Source organism: Trichoplusia ni, chromosome 2, assembly GCF_003590095.1.
Source record: "Trichoplusia ni isolate ovarian cell line Hi5 chromosome 2, tn1, whole genome shotgun sequence".
In the NCBI taxonomy this organism is placed as follows: domain Eukaryota; kingdom Metazoa; phylum Arthropoda; class Insecta; order Lepidoptera; family Noctuidae; genus Trichoplusia; species Trichoplusia ni.
The window spans coordinates 18,419,640-18,435,533 of NC_039479.1; the positions used below are offsets into that span (position 1 = coordinate 18,419,640).

The 15,894-nt window shown below is 34.0% G+C and overlaps 1 protein-coding gene across 2 annotated transcripts; it reads left to right on the top strand.

Annotated features, from left to right (window-relative positions):
* Window positions 1-7,033: 7,033 nt before the first annotated feature.
* Window positions 7,034-14,986, top strand: LOC113508526 (ornithine decarboxylase-like). Of its 2 annotated transcripts, XM_026891626.1 has the most exons (10): window positions 7,034-7,327; window positions 8,077-8,279; window positions 9,204-9,321; window positions 10,390-10,521; window positions 11,035-11,155; window positions 11,935-12,108; window positions 13,094-13,225; window positions 13,485-13,586; window positions 13,850-14,061; window positions 14,568-14,986. In XM_026891626.1, the coding sequence occupies exons 2-10, from the start codon at window positions 8,078-8,080 to the stop codon at window positions 14,710-14,712; spliced, it is 1,338 nt and encodes a 445-aa protein (XP_026747427.1). In that variant the 5' UTR covers window positions 7,034-7,327; window position 8,077; the 3' UTR covers window positions 14,713-14,986. The 2 variants fall into 2 exon arrangements, with proteins under 2 accessions (XP_026747427.1, XP_026747428.1); XM_026891627.1 differs by lacking the exon at window positions 14,568-14,986 and having other exon boundaries at window positions 13,908-14,009.
* Window positions 14,987-15,894: the final 908 nt, after the last annotated feature.

Consider the following 15,894-nt stretch of genomic DNA (forward strand, 5'->3'; position numbering starts at 1 on the left):
AACTAAATTTTCCTTTATTAAAAACATTTCGATACAAGGAATGTACCCCTTTATATGTGCACGAGATAAGAGAGACTAGACACTAATCTTCAGTGAATTGATTAGCATTCAAGGCTCTCAGTTTGTGTCTATTGTAATTAGAAATCTTGAAACAATAATTCGTCGTGTATAAATTAATTAAATTTCGCAGAAATACAGAATCAATCTAATCAACCCAAAAATAAACAAAGTCTGAATTAACAACGATAATATTACTAGTTTTAGTGGGGGAGCAAGCTAAATTAGTCGGTACAAAATAAGCCGTAGTCATAGTACAGACATGTGTTACCGGGGCACACTGAACCGTAATATCTCAGACCTTATTACCGGGATACAAGCCCGAGCAATTTGGACAACTCTTTGAGGTAAACTGCTCTCCGCTCGCTACTACAGTGTAATGGGAACAATTCTACCGAATTGCCTATTGAAGGGACTCAGCCGCTCAGATTGGGAGATGATCTTTTCAATTAAAATTACAATTTGTTATACACGTTTATTGTTATCGATGCTCATGTGTATTTTGGACTTACAAAGGTCAAGTATGGAGCAGTTACAGTAACACTTACTACACGAAAGTTGGAAAGTTCAGAAGTCCTGGAAGTGGAACATAATTTTGTGGATGTGTGGAATTGTGGGTAGAGCAGAAAACTTTTACATTCGCAACATTGTTCTCACGCAGATAAAAGTAAATCACGACTCTCGAGACTGCCCTAGTTGCGAATGTCTGTATTTTGCAAATAGAGCTCGACTTTCTTATTATAATATTGATATCAAAGAGTGTGAAGATTGCAAACATTTAAATGTATGATGAGGTCTCAGAGTACCCTTAATCAGTCTTCCTTAACCAACTTAAATGTAAATTTTAACACCATTATATTTAAGTTTTAAGACTGTTTGCTCTTTCGCCATTAATAAAGGAAATACCCTAAATGAGTCGCGTGCTTACCATTGATTGCTCAATTTGGCTTGTTATTGCTTCCCTCCAAGTGTGATCTTTAGTTATTGTTAAGATCTCATTACGTATTCCAAGAGGGGCTTCCATTAACTGGATCAACGTAAACTGGGTCTGTTCAGTTCCTGTATTCACATAAGTATTTACGGACAGGAACACAAAAAGGGCTCAAATTTCCGACTGAAATTTCTGGAGTGGAACGGCCTTAATAATTATCTCCTATTTGCTTTATCTTTGACCCCATGTAGGTAATTAATGGCCTCATTATGTTTAATTAAACTGGACTATTTTGCATTGTAATTGTCCGTATTCAATATTTAAACAATTGCCGGTTTTACCTTATTTTTCAGTATACCATCCCGATTGGATTAAAGGAAGTAATAGACAATTTATTTTTCTTTTCTATTTCCGTTGTGTTCCAACTGATACAAAGTGACAAATTTCATTTTTACGGATGGGTGACATTGAAACAAATCACTCATAAGAATACACGTGCCACATCAAGAGTATGAAAAGATAATAATACCCTTGAATCTGATAAAATTATGCATAAAATGATGATGTTACGAGATACTCGCGTAACATTTTATTTGATAACATGAAATTGTTATTGTTACCTTTGGGTTTTACTTTGAATATGTATTACGCTTCGCCGGTCTAGGGAGAATGTTTTTAGAATTGCGGAATCGAGTGGAATATGTATGTTCTACCTCCATTTACAAAATGTTGTATGCAGTCTTAGCTTTTATCTCGGTAGTTTTCAGGTATTTTTTGTATACCTATATAAATATAAAGAGATACAAGTATCACTTGAAGTAATTTAATGATCTCCGTTTAATCTTGTGTTAGTTGTTAAAGACTCTTATATTTAAATTATTTTCATCGTTAACTTCAAGAATTATGCTTCCAAGTAGAGGTTGCAACTGAGCGATTACGGATATTTTCATTTTTTTTCAATGAGCAGAAAATTTTAAGACGTTTCGAGACGTCTTTGCTGGGCATTCTTACTGCCAGATCTATTGGCAGAAGGTTTAACTGGCACGCTTGCGCTGTTCTGTGAATTTAAATAGATTTTCTGGGAACTTTTAGAATATTTCTTTTTAATTGTCCAGCAAATTGGGCTTGATGAGTATAGATTGGCAGTATAGACAATATTCAACTGTTTTTAGTAAGGCTGTCAGCCGACCTCAGCACTTCGAAAAATGGTAGAGTAAAATAGTTATACAGATAGGTAGAAGTTTAGTTACCTATCCGTATCCGTACGTATCCGAAATACTCCAACTTTTTTTTTTTTGAAACGACTAATGAATGTAATCCTCGTATCGCGGGGGGTTTACAAACATGCAACTCACATGCACAAAGACACCCAGACTCAGAACAAGCATTCGTGGATAACACAAATGCTTGTCCTACGCGGGGATCAAACCCGCGACACGACGCGCACAGTGGCTTTGGCGTGGTGACCTCAACCACTCGGCTATCCGTGCAGTCAACTATAACAAATATTGACATAAAATATTCTATACATAATGAAAACTAGAACTGACAACTCATTACCTCAATTCATTACTTCATTGCTATTGCGATTAAAAAATAACAGCAGATATATAATTACAAAAGCAAACGTGACTGCCTACATAAGGCTCTACTTAATCAGGAACACGCACTCACACACACACACAGAATAAAAAACTCGAGCCTCGTGATGCAGAACGTGCTTCGATTTTTATGCTAATCAGGAACCGAATCCAGACTGGTATATTCGAAATTCTTAATAAAAGTTCAAAATTGGTACATGAGGCTTATTCCAGGACATATATTTTGTGAAAAAGTTTTTAATGAAACCTGAGTTTTTAGATAAAATATATTAAAGTTAGTTTGAATTTATTGTACTATAAATTATTAAAGTTTTTGTAAAAGGAATTTATTTTATTAAAGGTATCCATGGTTTTGCACATTTTTCAGTATTTCAAAGCACGTTGACATCACGCTAATATTGTTAATGACAAAGTATGTGATCGTGTGTATATCTGTATGTTTTGTTTCACGCCCGATGGCTGGACGTATTTCTACGAAATTTTGTCTTAAGGTAGCTAACACCTTGTATACCTACGTACAATACCGTTTATTTACTATAACTATTTGGTATGCACGTTTTACATGTAGTAAATTCTGCCATACAACTTTCAGCATTTGTCTTAAACATAGTAAACCCTCAACGGAATAAAGATCTAGATAAAACGAGGGCCGCACACACGATAGGAGACCACATATACCAGAATCCTTTTTAAATCAAACTCGCACGTATTTCGCATCACATCGAGCAAATATCAAGATTTGGGACGAATTTCCGATACGGAAATCGAGTGTGCATCTTTGAGGTACACCGAACTTTTACAGAATATATTTTCGAAGAAATTTTAGCCTTTACGTCAATAGTAAACCTTTTCTACGAGATTATGTAAGGCAATAAGTATTATTTTATTAGAATCAGTGATGAAATCATATTCTGGTTATAATCTATACTTGTATACTCTAAACTAATATATAAAACTGAAGAGTTTGTTTGTTTGATTGTTTGTTTGAACGTACTAATCTCAGGAACTATTGGTTCAAATTGAAAAATTATTTTTGCATTAAATAGAACATTCATCGAGGAAGGTTTTAGGCTATAAACCATCACGCTGCGACTAATATGAGCAAAGATACAATGTCAAATGTGGAAAAAGTAGGGCAGATATAAATCATAACTTATATCTTCTAACCACGCGGACGAAGTCGCGGGCAACAGCTAGCTTATATCTAACATGTATGTGTATTATTAATTGTCTAGTACTCATAATACAAGCTTTGTCTAGTTTGAGACCAGATGGCGCTGTGTGAACGTTCTGGATTATTTTTTATTAAAGTTGAGTTCTTTTCAGTTCTAGATGAGCTACATAATTTACTGATACAAATGTTTACGTTGTTGACAGAAGTTGCCACTTAAAAAAAAACACAGACAGGTGTGTTGTGTTTAAATTAAAATACATAAATGCCAAACAATATCATGTAGACTCTTTACCCTCAACATGTACTCTATCTTGAATAATTTACTAGCATTATTTAATTTTATCCTCCCTAGCACTTAAACCAATTTATTTCTAGCTTGATCATCCCTAATCGTTATTGGTATATGAAGGATGGCAACGCATTGCCTAACACTGACACATAACCGCGGATGACGTAGCACGGCGCTTAAGGTTAAGTCAGGAAGAGTTTGACACTAAGCGTTCCCACCCCCGAGGGAACGGGTGTCAATGAGGATTCCCCCGACTTAAAAAAAAAGGGTTTTCCTAAATCACTAGATATCGATATTTTTTAGTACTCACTCATGTTCCGAGATGTAATTATTCATACATCCCATTGGACCGCTCCTAGACATATTATTGTGTGGACCAAACTTAACGGGATACGATAGCCTTGGGCTAAACTGTAATTGATCAATTTTGTTTGATTTTAATCTAGTTTATGGAAACAAGTTCGCGTATGTATAGAATGTGTTTGCAGAAGTGTCGTTGACAGTTTTAATGAACTAGTTTCATACATGAGTGTTTTCAATTCGGTGACGTAGAAAATTTACAGTTAGCGCCGAATACGCACTTAATATTTTATTTGACACCGAATGTTATAAACTATATTTAGCATTTTTGAATTGTGTCCGTGTCAAACAACAATAGGAGTATAAAAATAAAGGAAATTACATTTTTAATTATTGGCGATAGCATTTCTTTTTTATTGAATTCCATACAAAAAAGTTGTCTTTAGAAATCACAGTATTCTTCTATACTTATAACCCAGTACATCATATTTGTGTTCTAATATCGTACTATAGTAATACTTCACAAAAAAACGCAAGTGAAGCCACGAGCAAATACATGTTCAAAATATAAGTCTTAGATCTTAAATATTGCTTGTAATTATCACAGTTTCTTGTCTAGCTTGTCGTCAATCTGATTAAACAGTTATAAATAAGTCACATTAGTGCACATGTCTGAAATGAGTTTGTGTAGGATATTTTAGTTTAATACGTGGAAATATTTGATAGACGTCTACAACTGCAAATAGAATGCGGAATCGTCGTTGGCGCCTGCCGCATACTCATAACATACGTCATTTTAATGAATATTTACTCTCATGTTAACGGATTAAAGTTTAAAGTCCTTTGGCTAGGTCATGAAAGTTTATCTTAATTCCGATGTAGTTATCGTAAATATCGCTTTATATTTAAACTTTGATCATCATTATTTCCTTTTTCACTGAGCTTGATACTGGAACAGTACGTTACTCTCGTTACACTCTACGATAAAAATATACCCAGAGGAAGGACACAGATGTGATGAAATGATGACATTCAGAATACTGCAGGAACTAATTAAAAAGAGATAGCACAAGACAGAGATTGATGATGGAATCTAGAGGCCTACGCCAGATAAGTTGAAAACGGCTAAGAAAAAGAAAATTTCAGTGAAAATTATACCTTCAAGAGATAAAAATAAAGACAGCATAAGGCATAATGGCAGCCTTAAAATAAATATAATTTATATAAATGTAAAATAACAATATCACATAATTTTTTCTGAACCCAAGGTAAGTTGCGACAGCACTTGTGTTATGGAATTCAGATACAACGATCTTACCACAAACACCCAGACCCGAGACAATGTAGAAATGTGAATTTTTACATTGAACTCAAAGCTAGCGACACGGAGGTGTACTTTGATGTTTTTGGTCATTGATCGCACATATACGCGCATCAAAGAATGTGTCGTAAGAAACTGAATTGATCGGGTTTAGGGGACCCTTTAATAAACCAATGACAAAAATACATTTCATAACGAATACTTTTTATACATTAATTAAATAACAAATATTTGCTTACTAACCTACAGTATGTTTGCAATTACCACCAATATTAAATTGCAATGCCTCCTACACGTCCCAAAAGCAATTAACTGCCAGCGGAGTCTTATTCAAACAGAGCGACAGATACTAGCGAAAACAAATGAAAAGCGAGGCTATTAAAAACTAGAGCATCTGTTTATTTAAACCTGTCTAATTGAATTCACTCTAAACACTTTGTTAGCTCGCGAAGTATGCCCTCGAGGTCTATCAACATTGATACAGTAGACCTTTCCACTAACTCAAGAGATAAACGCAAGAATGAACCTTAAACCTTAGCCGTAAAGGAGATTTTAAGTCTGCTATTATTAGAACCATGTACGTAGTTATTGTAGAAACTTTTTCATTAGCAAGTTTGCGCCTAGTCTAGCTTAAAAGCCAACGCTTAGTTAACTGAGCGTGAAATATTTAAAAGCAAATAAACTCCAGCCTTTTAGGATTTTAGTATAGTTTTACACTACAGAGTTTCAGCACAAATGTTTCATGTATACCGAATAAAAATTTTTTTTTTAAATAAAGTTGGTATCATTAATCTTCCTCTGAGCATTTTCAAGTGTTTTAGTCACATCAAAGGCCTTCGGGCGGCAAGACTTAGTATATAATATAATAATGAATCAATTATGTTTTATAGTGTGGGACATTAAAATATTAAGGACTATTTCAAAACTCAGACTTAAATTAGAAAATAAAACATTACAAATAAGCTATTGAAGGAGCGAAAAAACAAAGAAACGAAAACGGTTTACTCACGCGTATTTATCGGGATTGCCCGACTAGTTTAGGACTTAAACCGGAGATCTAATCATGAGCTGAAACGTCGATTGGGTCGCAAGTCAAATTGGATCTTCACGAAAGGTACTTCATAATAACAGGCAATATTATAAACAATCAATAAAATCGTCCGGTAATGTTTAAAATAAAATAAATAAATGCGGACAACATCACATACATTGCTCTGAACCCAAAGTAAGTTGCTAAAGCACTTGTGTTATGGAATTCAGATACAACGAAGGCACCACAAACACCCAGACCCGAGACAATGCAGAAATGTCAATTTTTACATTGACCCGGCCGGGGATCGAACCCGGGACCTCAGAGCTAGCGACACCTTGAGACCGGTGCGTACGCCACTCGACCACGGAGGTCGTCATACGGTATGTCTGAAGTAAATCTAAATAATGTCAGGTTAATAACCAGTTATCATACAAACTGTACAAATAAGAGTGTGTTATATTAAGTTAATTGTTTCAAAGTAGAAACAGACTCTGTTAATTGGACGTGTGTTCTATATTTTAATTACTTTATTAAATTTCAATAATTTTATTCTAAATGTTGTAATTTTAAAATAAAGTGGTGTGATTCGTTGATTTGTACTTGAATTACCTAATCATCTGAGTAAGTATTTGTTATGCCTATACTGTTCGCATTAGACTTAATAAAATAATATCATTTTTGAACCGGGTTTCAAAATAATAACGACACGTTATGAATTATTATTATGACTTTAATGCAAACGAATTTCCAAAATCTCTTGATTATCCAGAATACAAAACAAATGATAAAAGAAAAGAAAAAATCTATGTTATGTTAATAAGATCCTCTCTCTCGTATTTTATTGTATTTGCCTTACATTTTCCTCCAGAATTTGCATCAGTTTTGGGAATATTGCAATTGAACGATCTTGATAAACATTCTTTCGTATTTTTCTTCCTGAACTTTCATTTTCTCATTTCATTTACCTATTTAGATCGTTCTCGAAATAAACGTAATAGAAATTGAAGGACGGAAGGGCGAGATAAAATTTTAATACAATTAAATTATATTTTGGAATTGCGTTTCGTGAAATGCTTTTATTGAAATATAATTAGATTGATAAATTTGCTATATTCATTTGGAGGAAAAGATGACGTTTTTGTGTTTTAAAACGGGAGTCAAGAGTCGAGAGAGTTTTAAACTATGATTGACACAAATCACCATTTTGAAGCCCGGTCGGTCTCTTTCACAATAGATTTCAAATGTGACTTGTGGCATGACTAGTAAAATATATTGATATTGTGATGGCGAATTTCAAATCCAAGAGTGTTTGAATTTTTAAATATTTGATTTGTTTTAAGTTTAGTTCTAGTTTTTTTTATGTAAAACAGGATGTTTCAAGATAAGCAGAGGTTTCGGGAGTTTGCGGTGTCACCGGCATTTGTTCTCGACGAATGTTCAGAAGCAGATGTCGCTAAAGCCTTGATAGAGAGCAAGCAACAGAGAGAACCCTTTTACATATTTGATATGGACGAAGCGTATCGACATATACAGAGGTTTAAACAACGAATGCCGAGAGTGCAAGTATTTTTTGGTAAGTAAGTTCCTAAAAAAACTTTTTATTAGGAACAAAATGCATAATACATTAAAATATAGATCTATGTAGATTATTTTTTTTTTATCAATTCTAGAAGAGCTGTTTTTCGTGTGATCTGGTAAAAAGCGCGGTGAAAATGTAGGTGTTCTTGAAACATTTTAATCAGTTGATTAGGCTTGAAAGCCGACTTTAACCCAACAGATGCCTATGCTTTAGTACTTCAATTCACAACAAAGCCAATTAACTTTCTTATTATAACTCTCATAAATAAACTTTCCAATAAAAAAATCCAATGTATGAAGTTCGACAGCTAATAAACATGCTACAGATTTATTAGCGCCACGAGAATTTCGCTTGAACTAGCAATCTGAACAAGCGAATACAAACAACAATTATTTACGAACAACGGTCAGTTCAGTGTATTACAAAGCTGCTTGTTGCAGTTTCAGGCTGTCGAACTAATAACGTAACTAAACCTGTTAGTAGTGAACATATCATAATTAATCTATGCCACAAACTGGACGGTTATTCGTCAGTTATGGAAATACGATTTGTTATTTTCAGAATCAAAATGTTGATTATATAAACTCTTTATAAGGAACTGTAGTGTGTAGCATTTGCAAGAGACGAGATTTAAATCGAAAAAAACATAGAATGTAAGACAAAAAGTTAGGGTTAAATGGAGTGGAAAATCTTCTAACAACAGTGGGACATCAAAAAAACAAATAAACCTGTTTTCCAGCCATCTTTGAAGCAAAAGACTTTAAAACATTTATGATAGTAGATTCTTTGTATCTACTATTCATGTTAAATAGATATTGTCACCTTTTGTCAAGAGTGACAGCAATCAGTAAAAACATTCAATTGTTGACTGTATTACGGGCGTCATTCTTACTGAAGTAAATGTTTTTTTTATTGCAGCTATGAAAGCCAACCATTCGGAGATGATGCTGAAACTGGCGATTGCTTTGGGAGTGGGGTTCGACTGCGCCTCACCTGGTGAAATCAACAGGATACTTAAGTTCGGAGTTGATCCCACGTTAGTTAACAAGTCCTTTATGGTTATTAAATGATGTAACGGTTTAATCACGCGTATTTATCGCGTATTAGTCGAACTGACGACTCGCGATCCCGCCGCGTCTGCTCATGATTAAGGACTCCGGTTGGGTCCGAAACTAGTCGGGCTACCCCGATAAATACGCGTGAGTAAACCGTTACATCATTTAATAATGAATCAGTCTCACGATAGTTATTATAAAAAAAATAAAGTCTTTTTATTATGTAAGATAATAGTGGAAAGGGTAAAATCTGTATATTTATAGTACCAGACTGACAATACTTGTTAAACTTAAAAAGATTCAACAGCTCTCAATTCACAGACAACCCAAATATCTAAATATTGCTTATATTTAGATTTACCAATTATAAAGCAATCACGTTGGTATCTAAGCGCATTTCATTTTACGCGTTAACAAAAGTTCATTCAAGTAAATTAACTGTAACTTATAAAAAAATATCTAATTCAAAAACTTTTGTCTTTCAAATACATTTTCCGAGAATTTCATCTTGAACGGGAAAAATATATAATTGTAAAAGGTCAAAGTCACGATTTCACGAGCTCTCGATCATGCTGTTAGCGTTTTTAAATATTGAATGGTACTCTCGTTTGCCTTCATTTGACCCGAGTTGGGGTGCTTGAAAAATCTCTCAGTGATGTTAATTACTGTTCCTGTACTTTGCCCAGGTCGAGGTATTTCGAATCTATATAACCTGGTTTTCAAAATGGAAGAGGTGGATATTGAACTGTTATAGTGGCTAGTACTTTTGTAACAGCCTATATAATATATCTATGTTATTTTGTACACTGTTTCGAAAACTATTTTCATAATAAAATCGTATTACGTATTCATATTCAAATAATATTAGTGCAAAAGTTTTTTGTTTGTTTCCTGGTATCGTGATACAAAATAACCTAAAACCTTTAACACGGAAAACTATTTGGATTCATAAGCTCAGGTGATTAGCGTATTTAGTTACGGAACGATACCTATGTATAAATATATCCTATTTTATAAAAATTATATGTGTTTCTATTGTTTTAATACAGGAGCATTATATATGCAGTTCCAAATAAAACTCCAGAACAAATGATTTATGCGAGAATATCCGGAGTGAAGCACACCACATTTAACACAGCCTGCGAACTGTATAAGATAAAACAATACTGGCCGGACGCTAAGTAAGTGGAACTACTTGTGATATATAAACAAACAGGTTTTATACATTATGTATATTTAAAATAGGATCTTGTGTTACATATTTCCACTTGATATGATTTATGGTAAAGACTAGGATGCGTTTTTAACTGTAATTCAATCTTCATATACAATGTGTCAAAATTAATTCCACACTCCTAAATACGGTTTTGTCAACATTTATGTACGAGGAGTTTTTATTGCAATGACTATTCTGTCTGAAACGATGTTTAATTAAATGTGGAGAAGTAAGCAGATTTTTCTTATTTGTCTGAAGTTTAAAAGAGATGAATTTGTCTGAACTTGTCTTGACATTTCTTCTCAGGGTAGTCAGAGAGAAAATGACCGTCAGCGTTTAAAAATAAATCCTACTTACAGAATACGTGTTTTCATTTCTTGTCATTCGAAATAATAAATCCCTAGGTTCCTTCATATTTAAAATATTCATTTGTTCTAGACAAATGAATATTTTAAATATAGTTTTAACAATTTTCCAGATTATTAATACGCATTAAGGTGGAAAGCGACAGTGTTTACAAGTTGGGCGAGAAGTTCGGATGCCTGTTCGAGACGGAGGCTGTGGATCTTTTGGAAACTGCCGCCAGCCTCGGCCTGACTGTATGTAAAGTTTCATGAAGGGAGTAAAGTGGTTAAGTGGTTATGAGCAATAGCTCATTCAACTCTTACATACGGATCATTCGTATTGATTTCGTTGGAAGCAGGTGTGGTTAAGGGAGTATTTGTTAGGTTTGCATTTTTGAGGTGCCGAATCTACAAGGTTAAAACGGCACATACAACACGTAATAGCTAGACAGTTGATTATTCCTGTTGCCACTATGACCTCAAATAAAAAAAGGAAAAAACTGAGGTTAAGAAGAAAAAAATAGGTGACCAATAATTTTTGTAAATCTGTTTTTTTATTGGCTATTTGTACTACTTTCTCTGATTTCTGTGTAAAGTTTAAATCAAGCTTTTCCCTGTTTGTTGGAGGCTATTCCCACGATCCCCAAGCTTGAAGTATCAGAATCAAGCAACAAAATTGTGTACTGTCATAAAGTGGTACACTCATAACCACAAGTTTATAGCAAATCAGATACACAAACTACAGAGGTGTGTGAATAACATAATTAGCGTTTTCCAAGCTCTTACTTAAACGAATTGTTTACAAACGGTTTTTTTACAAAAATAATTTACATATATTATAATTCAATTCTAAACTATATTAATCGATGACCCTTGAGTTTGTTTCGACGTTTCTTCTTAGGGTTGCCAGCGAAGAAATGTCGACTCCAGTTAGCTAAAAAAAAAGTCATGTAAAATTGTTGACGTCTATCCTAAAAAATAAAATAATATAACTTGAACTTTTCTCGTACGTAGCTTAATTTCGTATATCACAGGTGATAGGTGTGGCGTTTCATGTGGGTAGCGGTTGTTCGTCCATAGAGAGTTATGCTGTGGGTATCCGACATGCCAGAGCCCTGTTCGACCACGAAGCGAGGGCAGGACGCCAGATGAAAATATTGGATATCGGGGGCGGGTTCTACCGCGAGGAATCTACGAAATTCGATCAGGTTATTTAAATTAAACAATAATATGTACTCCATTTATTACTTCTGGAATAGGATAGAATAGAATAGTCTTTATTTCATACCACAGAATATCATCAGGGTAACTCCTTAAAGTAATTTTAGTCTATTTTAAAAGCTCTCCTTTCCGTGGATAATTTTGCTTTTTTTATTTTATTTTTTTTAATTATGATTTATTTATAATACATGTCGGATGCTAGTAACTTTTTTTCTGGGTGGAAAATCATCAATTATTGACTAGTTTCATTTTGGGTTTTGCGGAAATTTTAAGTGCTTACTTTACACTGATTAAAATAGGAGAGAATATGTTTGTTATTTTTTTGGTGATTTAAGTTTATCGATTAACCACATATCCTAGTAGCTGATTGCATTCACTGCGGCAGACATGTCAATCTACAAAACCAATTAGTACAGAAACCGCATTGTCAGAATTATCGAACGTAAACTAATTATGTTGTAGAAATAATAAGTGCATTGTTCACATTCGAAAAAAAAATCAAGACTAATTTGGATCGACACCAAATTTGAAACAAGTGACATTGAAATTATTTCTAAATTTGAAACTACTGATAATAAATATATCGTGTGACTCATTTGATTGCTAACTATCTTTAGATTCGTGTCCAGTTTTTGGCACACATTTATGTCAGGATCATTTTATTTTTGGATACTAAATGGCACACATTATTCTTTTAATTGGAACTATAACTAGATGTGGAACTGTATGACTTATTTAACTTCCTATTTCAATTTGCATACCTACATACACTTTAATCCCATCACTCATTTGCCATTAATGCAAGTATAGTGATATTTAGTCCAATTGAGGAATCGTTGAACACAATGACTTAAAACGCACCAGCCATGCTAACCCGGGTGTTATATAATCTATAGTAGTATGTATGATATCGTTGAGTGAAAGTAGTGGAACATTGTCTAAATAATAACATAGCTGTTTTTCGTTGTGTAGGTGTCACAATTGATAACGGATACCCTGGCTCATCTGTTTCCGGATCCCTCCGTGCAAGTGATTGCTGAACCCGGCCGCTACCTGTGCGAGGCAGCCTTCACTCTGTATTGCAACATCAACAAAGTTAAAACGGTAAAAAACATGTTATCTAGAATTCCTTCCAAAATTTAATGATGGCTAGTTACTTTCAGCGCTACTCAGACCCAATATGATGTAGAAGGACCATTCGTTTTGTAACGTGTACTGAACATTCGTAATGAAAAATATTGAGTGCATAAGCTTCTTGTGAAAAGAAATCATTTTTTTTTTAATTGAATATTTTCATGTTACATACACAGATAGTCGGTAATAATTCAATTATAAATACCTACCAGTGATGTTTCTGTTTCAGGTAATGCGAAATGATAAACCGCTAAACATGGTCTACATAAGTGATGGTATCAACGGCACGTTGAGGTATTTCGAGACTTGGCAGAATGTTTACAAATTTAATGTGAGTATTTACGGGATTGTTACATTAAGTATTTTGTTGATCAAATCTAGTTAGTTTTGCTGTATCCAGAAAAGCTTTTTCCTATCGAATTTGATCTATCTTACCAAGTTCAGTTTAATCACATTAGGATAAACTATATTTGTAAAAAGTATACATACTTATTACCGAACAAAGCCTTACGTCATTAACTAAACACAATTAAGAGTATTCTTTATCTTTCGAAGACAAAATATAACAAACTTACATAGCAACTATTTTGATAGGACAAAGGACGTTGTAAAGAAAACCTTGAAGATACAGTACTCTATGGTCCTTCACCAGATTCAAAGGATTACTTGGAAGTGAAACTCCCTCGTTGCACGGATCAAGACTGGCTGGTTTTCGATATGCAGGGATCCTATACCTTGGTATTCTCCGGAAGGTTCGCAGGGTATGAAATACCCCTGATAAGGCCTATTATATCGAAAAAGATTTGGTAAGGTTTTTTTAGATATTTGTGTTTATTAATTTTATTTTTATTACCATATAAAATCTTCCACATGAAAGTCGCCAAACTTTTGTTTGATGGCGTGGTTAAAAAAGATTTTAACCTTGTAACTGTTAAGAAACAGTTAAAAATATTAATTAATCAAAATGAACTGGTATTAACCAGATGAGAGGATCTCTTTTAATTTTGCGTTCGTAATATCATTTTCTGATATTCAATTAGAAATGATGAGAATATTAGCATTGAAGAATATTGTCATTAATTAAATTCTGTCTATAAATCATCCTTCAAAAGAAAAGTAATTGCAAAGCCCTCTCAAACACCGCTGCTTAAAGACTTTCAAATAATAATAGAAATAAAACAAATGACAGCCAAAAAATCAACTCCGCTGTTCAAGTTATTAACTGCGTAACATAATCTTTATTTCGTCTACTACTTTATATAATTAAATTTTAATCCCAGTTCTCATTAATTAAGGCTTTGTTTATTTGCAGGGCCCAGATAAAAGACCGAGAGATCTTCAATTCGGGTGATTTCATTGTGTCTCCGGATCTGCTGGCGCCCCTGCCGAGCACACTGCCGCCGCTCCTGCCATACCATGGTCGGACTGAGTACTCACACCTAGTCTTAGCTGATTAAACAGTTTTTAATTTCCATTGTCATGTAAGATGGTCGCAATACAGTATATTATTAGGGATTATTTTATGGAATTATGTTCGTTGTTCATATGTAAGTTTTTATAATAAAATTTGCAAAAAAAAGTTTCCTTGAACCTAAAAATCAAGTCACATAAATTAGATAAATAGTTACTATAAATCAACGAAAATCATATTTGCTTTCATTCTGAACTAACAAATTATGTCAAAGACGCTTACTTAAAAGGCTTTTATCTATTAAATGTGATTTTTTAACATCTAGTTTTTATATCCCCGTCAGGGGCGAAAACTGAATCGACCTTTATCAATTGAAAAAGTTACTAGGGGTATTTACCTAGTTTATAACTTAGTAAAACACAGTTTCTACACCGAGTAGTGCTTGGAGAATATTTTTACACTTACCTAATACAAAAAGCATTGGTTCCCTGTAATTTCACTTCTACAATGCAGGGAGCACCTCCTAAGTACAGGTATAATGCACTTTTAATATCGAGCGAGATGGCGTAATAGTCTCACTCCCTGTCGCTTATTACCTACATTCATGCATCGTTTGCCCCGTTATGGGCGACCAAGAAGTCATGAAAAGATATTATGCCGATGATTGTGAAGAGAAATCTACAAGATTTACTTGAATAAATAAATGGTTAACCACTTACTTGAATGATGGGTGCGTTTTAGATATAAACATAGCCACCGGGTTTCGACAAGCGCGTAATAATCTTGTCAGATTGCCGTCCCAAGGGGCTGTACGAATATGGGAACGGAAAACAGATTGTAGCTGTGTTAACGCACATGTTTGAGCACTATAATACTTCCTGTGTAACTGGTTGGTGTTTGAAAAGCTTGTCATTAAAAGAGAGAAATGTCTCTCTATCTGTTAAATTACTATTTACTGCCAAGCATTAAAAAAAAGTCGTTGCAACGGTTGTTGAGTTCAGTAAATCGGTATAAGTTTAACTTGGCCTGTCACAAAGCACCCAAGATGAAGACTACCCCGCCCCCACGAAACTTTTGACTCACTTTTCATGTACAAAACTGAAACAAGTAAAGGTGTTGTAATAAAAAAATACGACATATCTACTCCATTTATTCTCTACTCCATGTCAAAAATTCTTGTACTTTTGCACGGAGAATAAGAAACACGGTTATGTTTATGCGATAACCC

Excerpts from the sequence above, each read along its gene's own strand:
- LOC113508526 (XM_026891626.1), top strand. The coding sequence starts at position 8,078 with ATGTTTCAAGATAAGCAGAGGTTTCGGGAGTTTGCGGTGTCACCGGCA. Across the intron at positions 9,322-10,389 it reads AAGTTCGGAGTTGATCCCAC|GAGCATTATATATGCAGTTC; the intron begins GTTAGTTAACAA and ends GTTTTAATACAG. Across the intron at positions 11,156-11,934 it reads CCGCCAGCCTCGGCCTGACT|GTGATAGGTGTGGCGTTTCA; the intron begins GTATGTAAAGTT and ends CGTATATCACAG.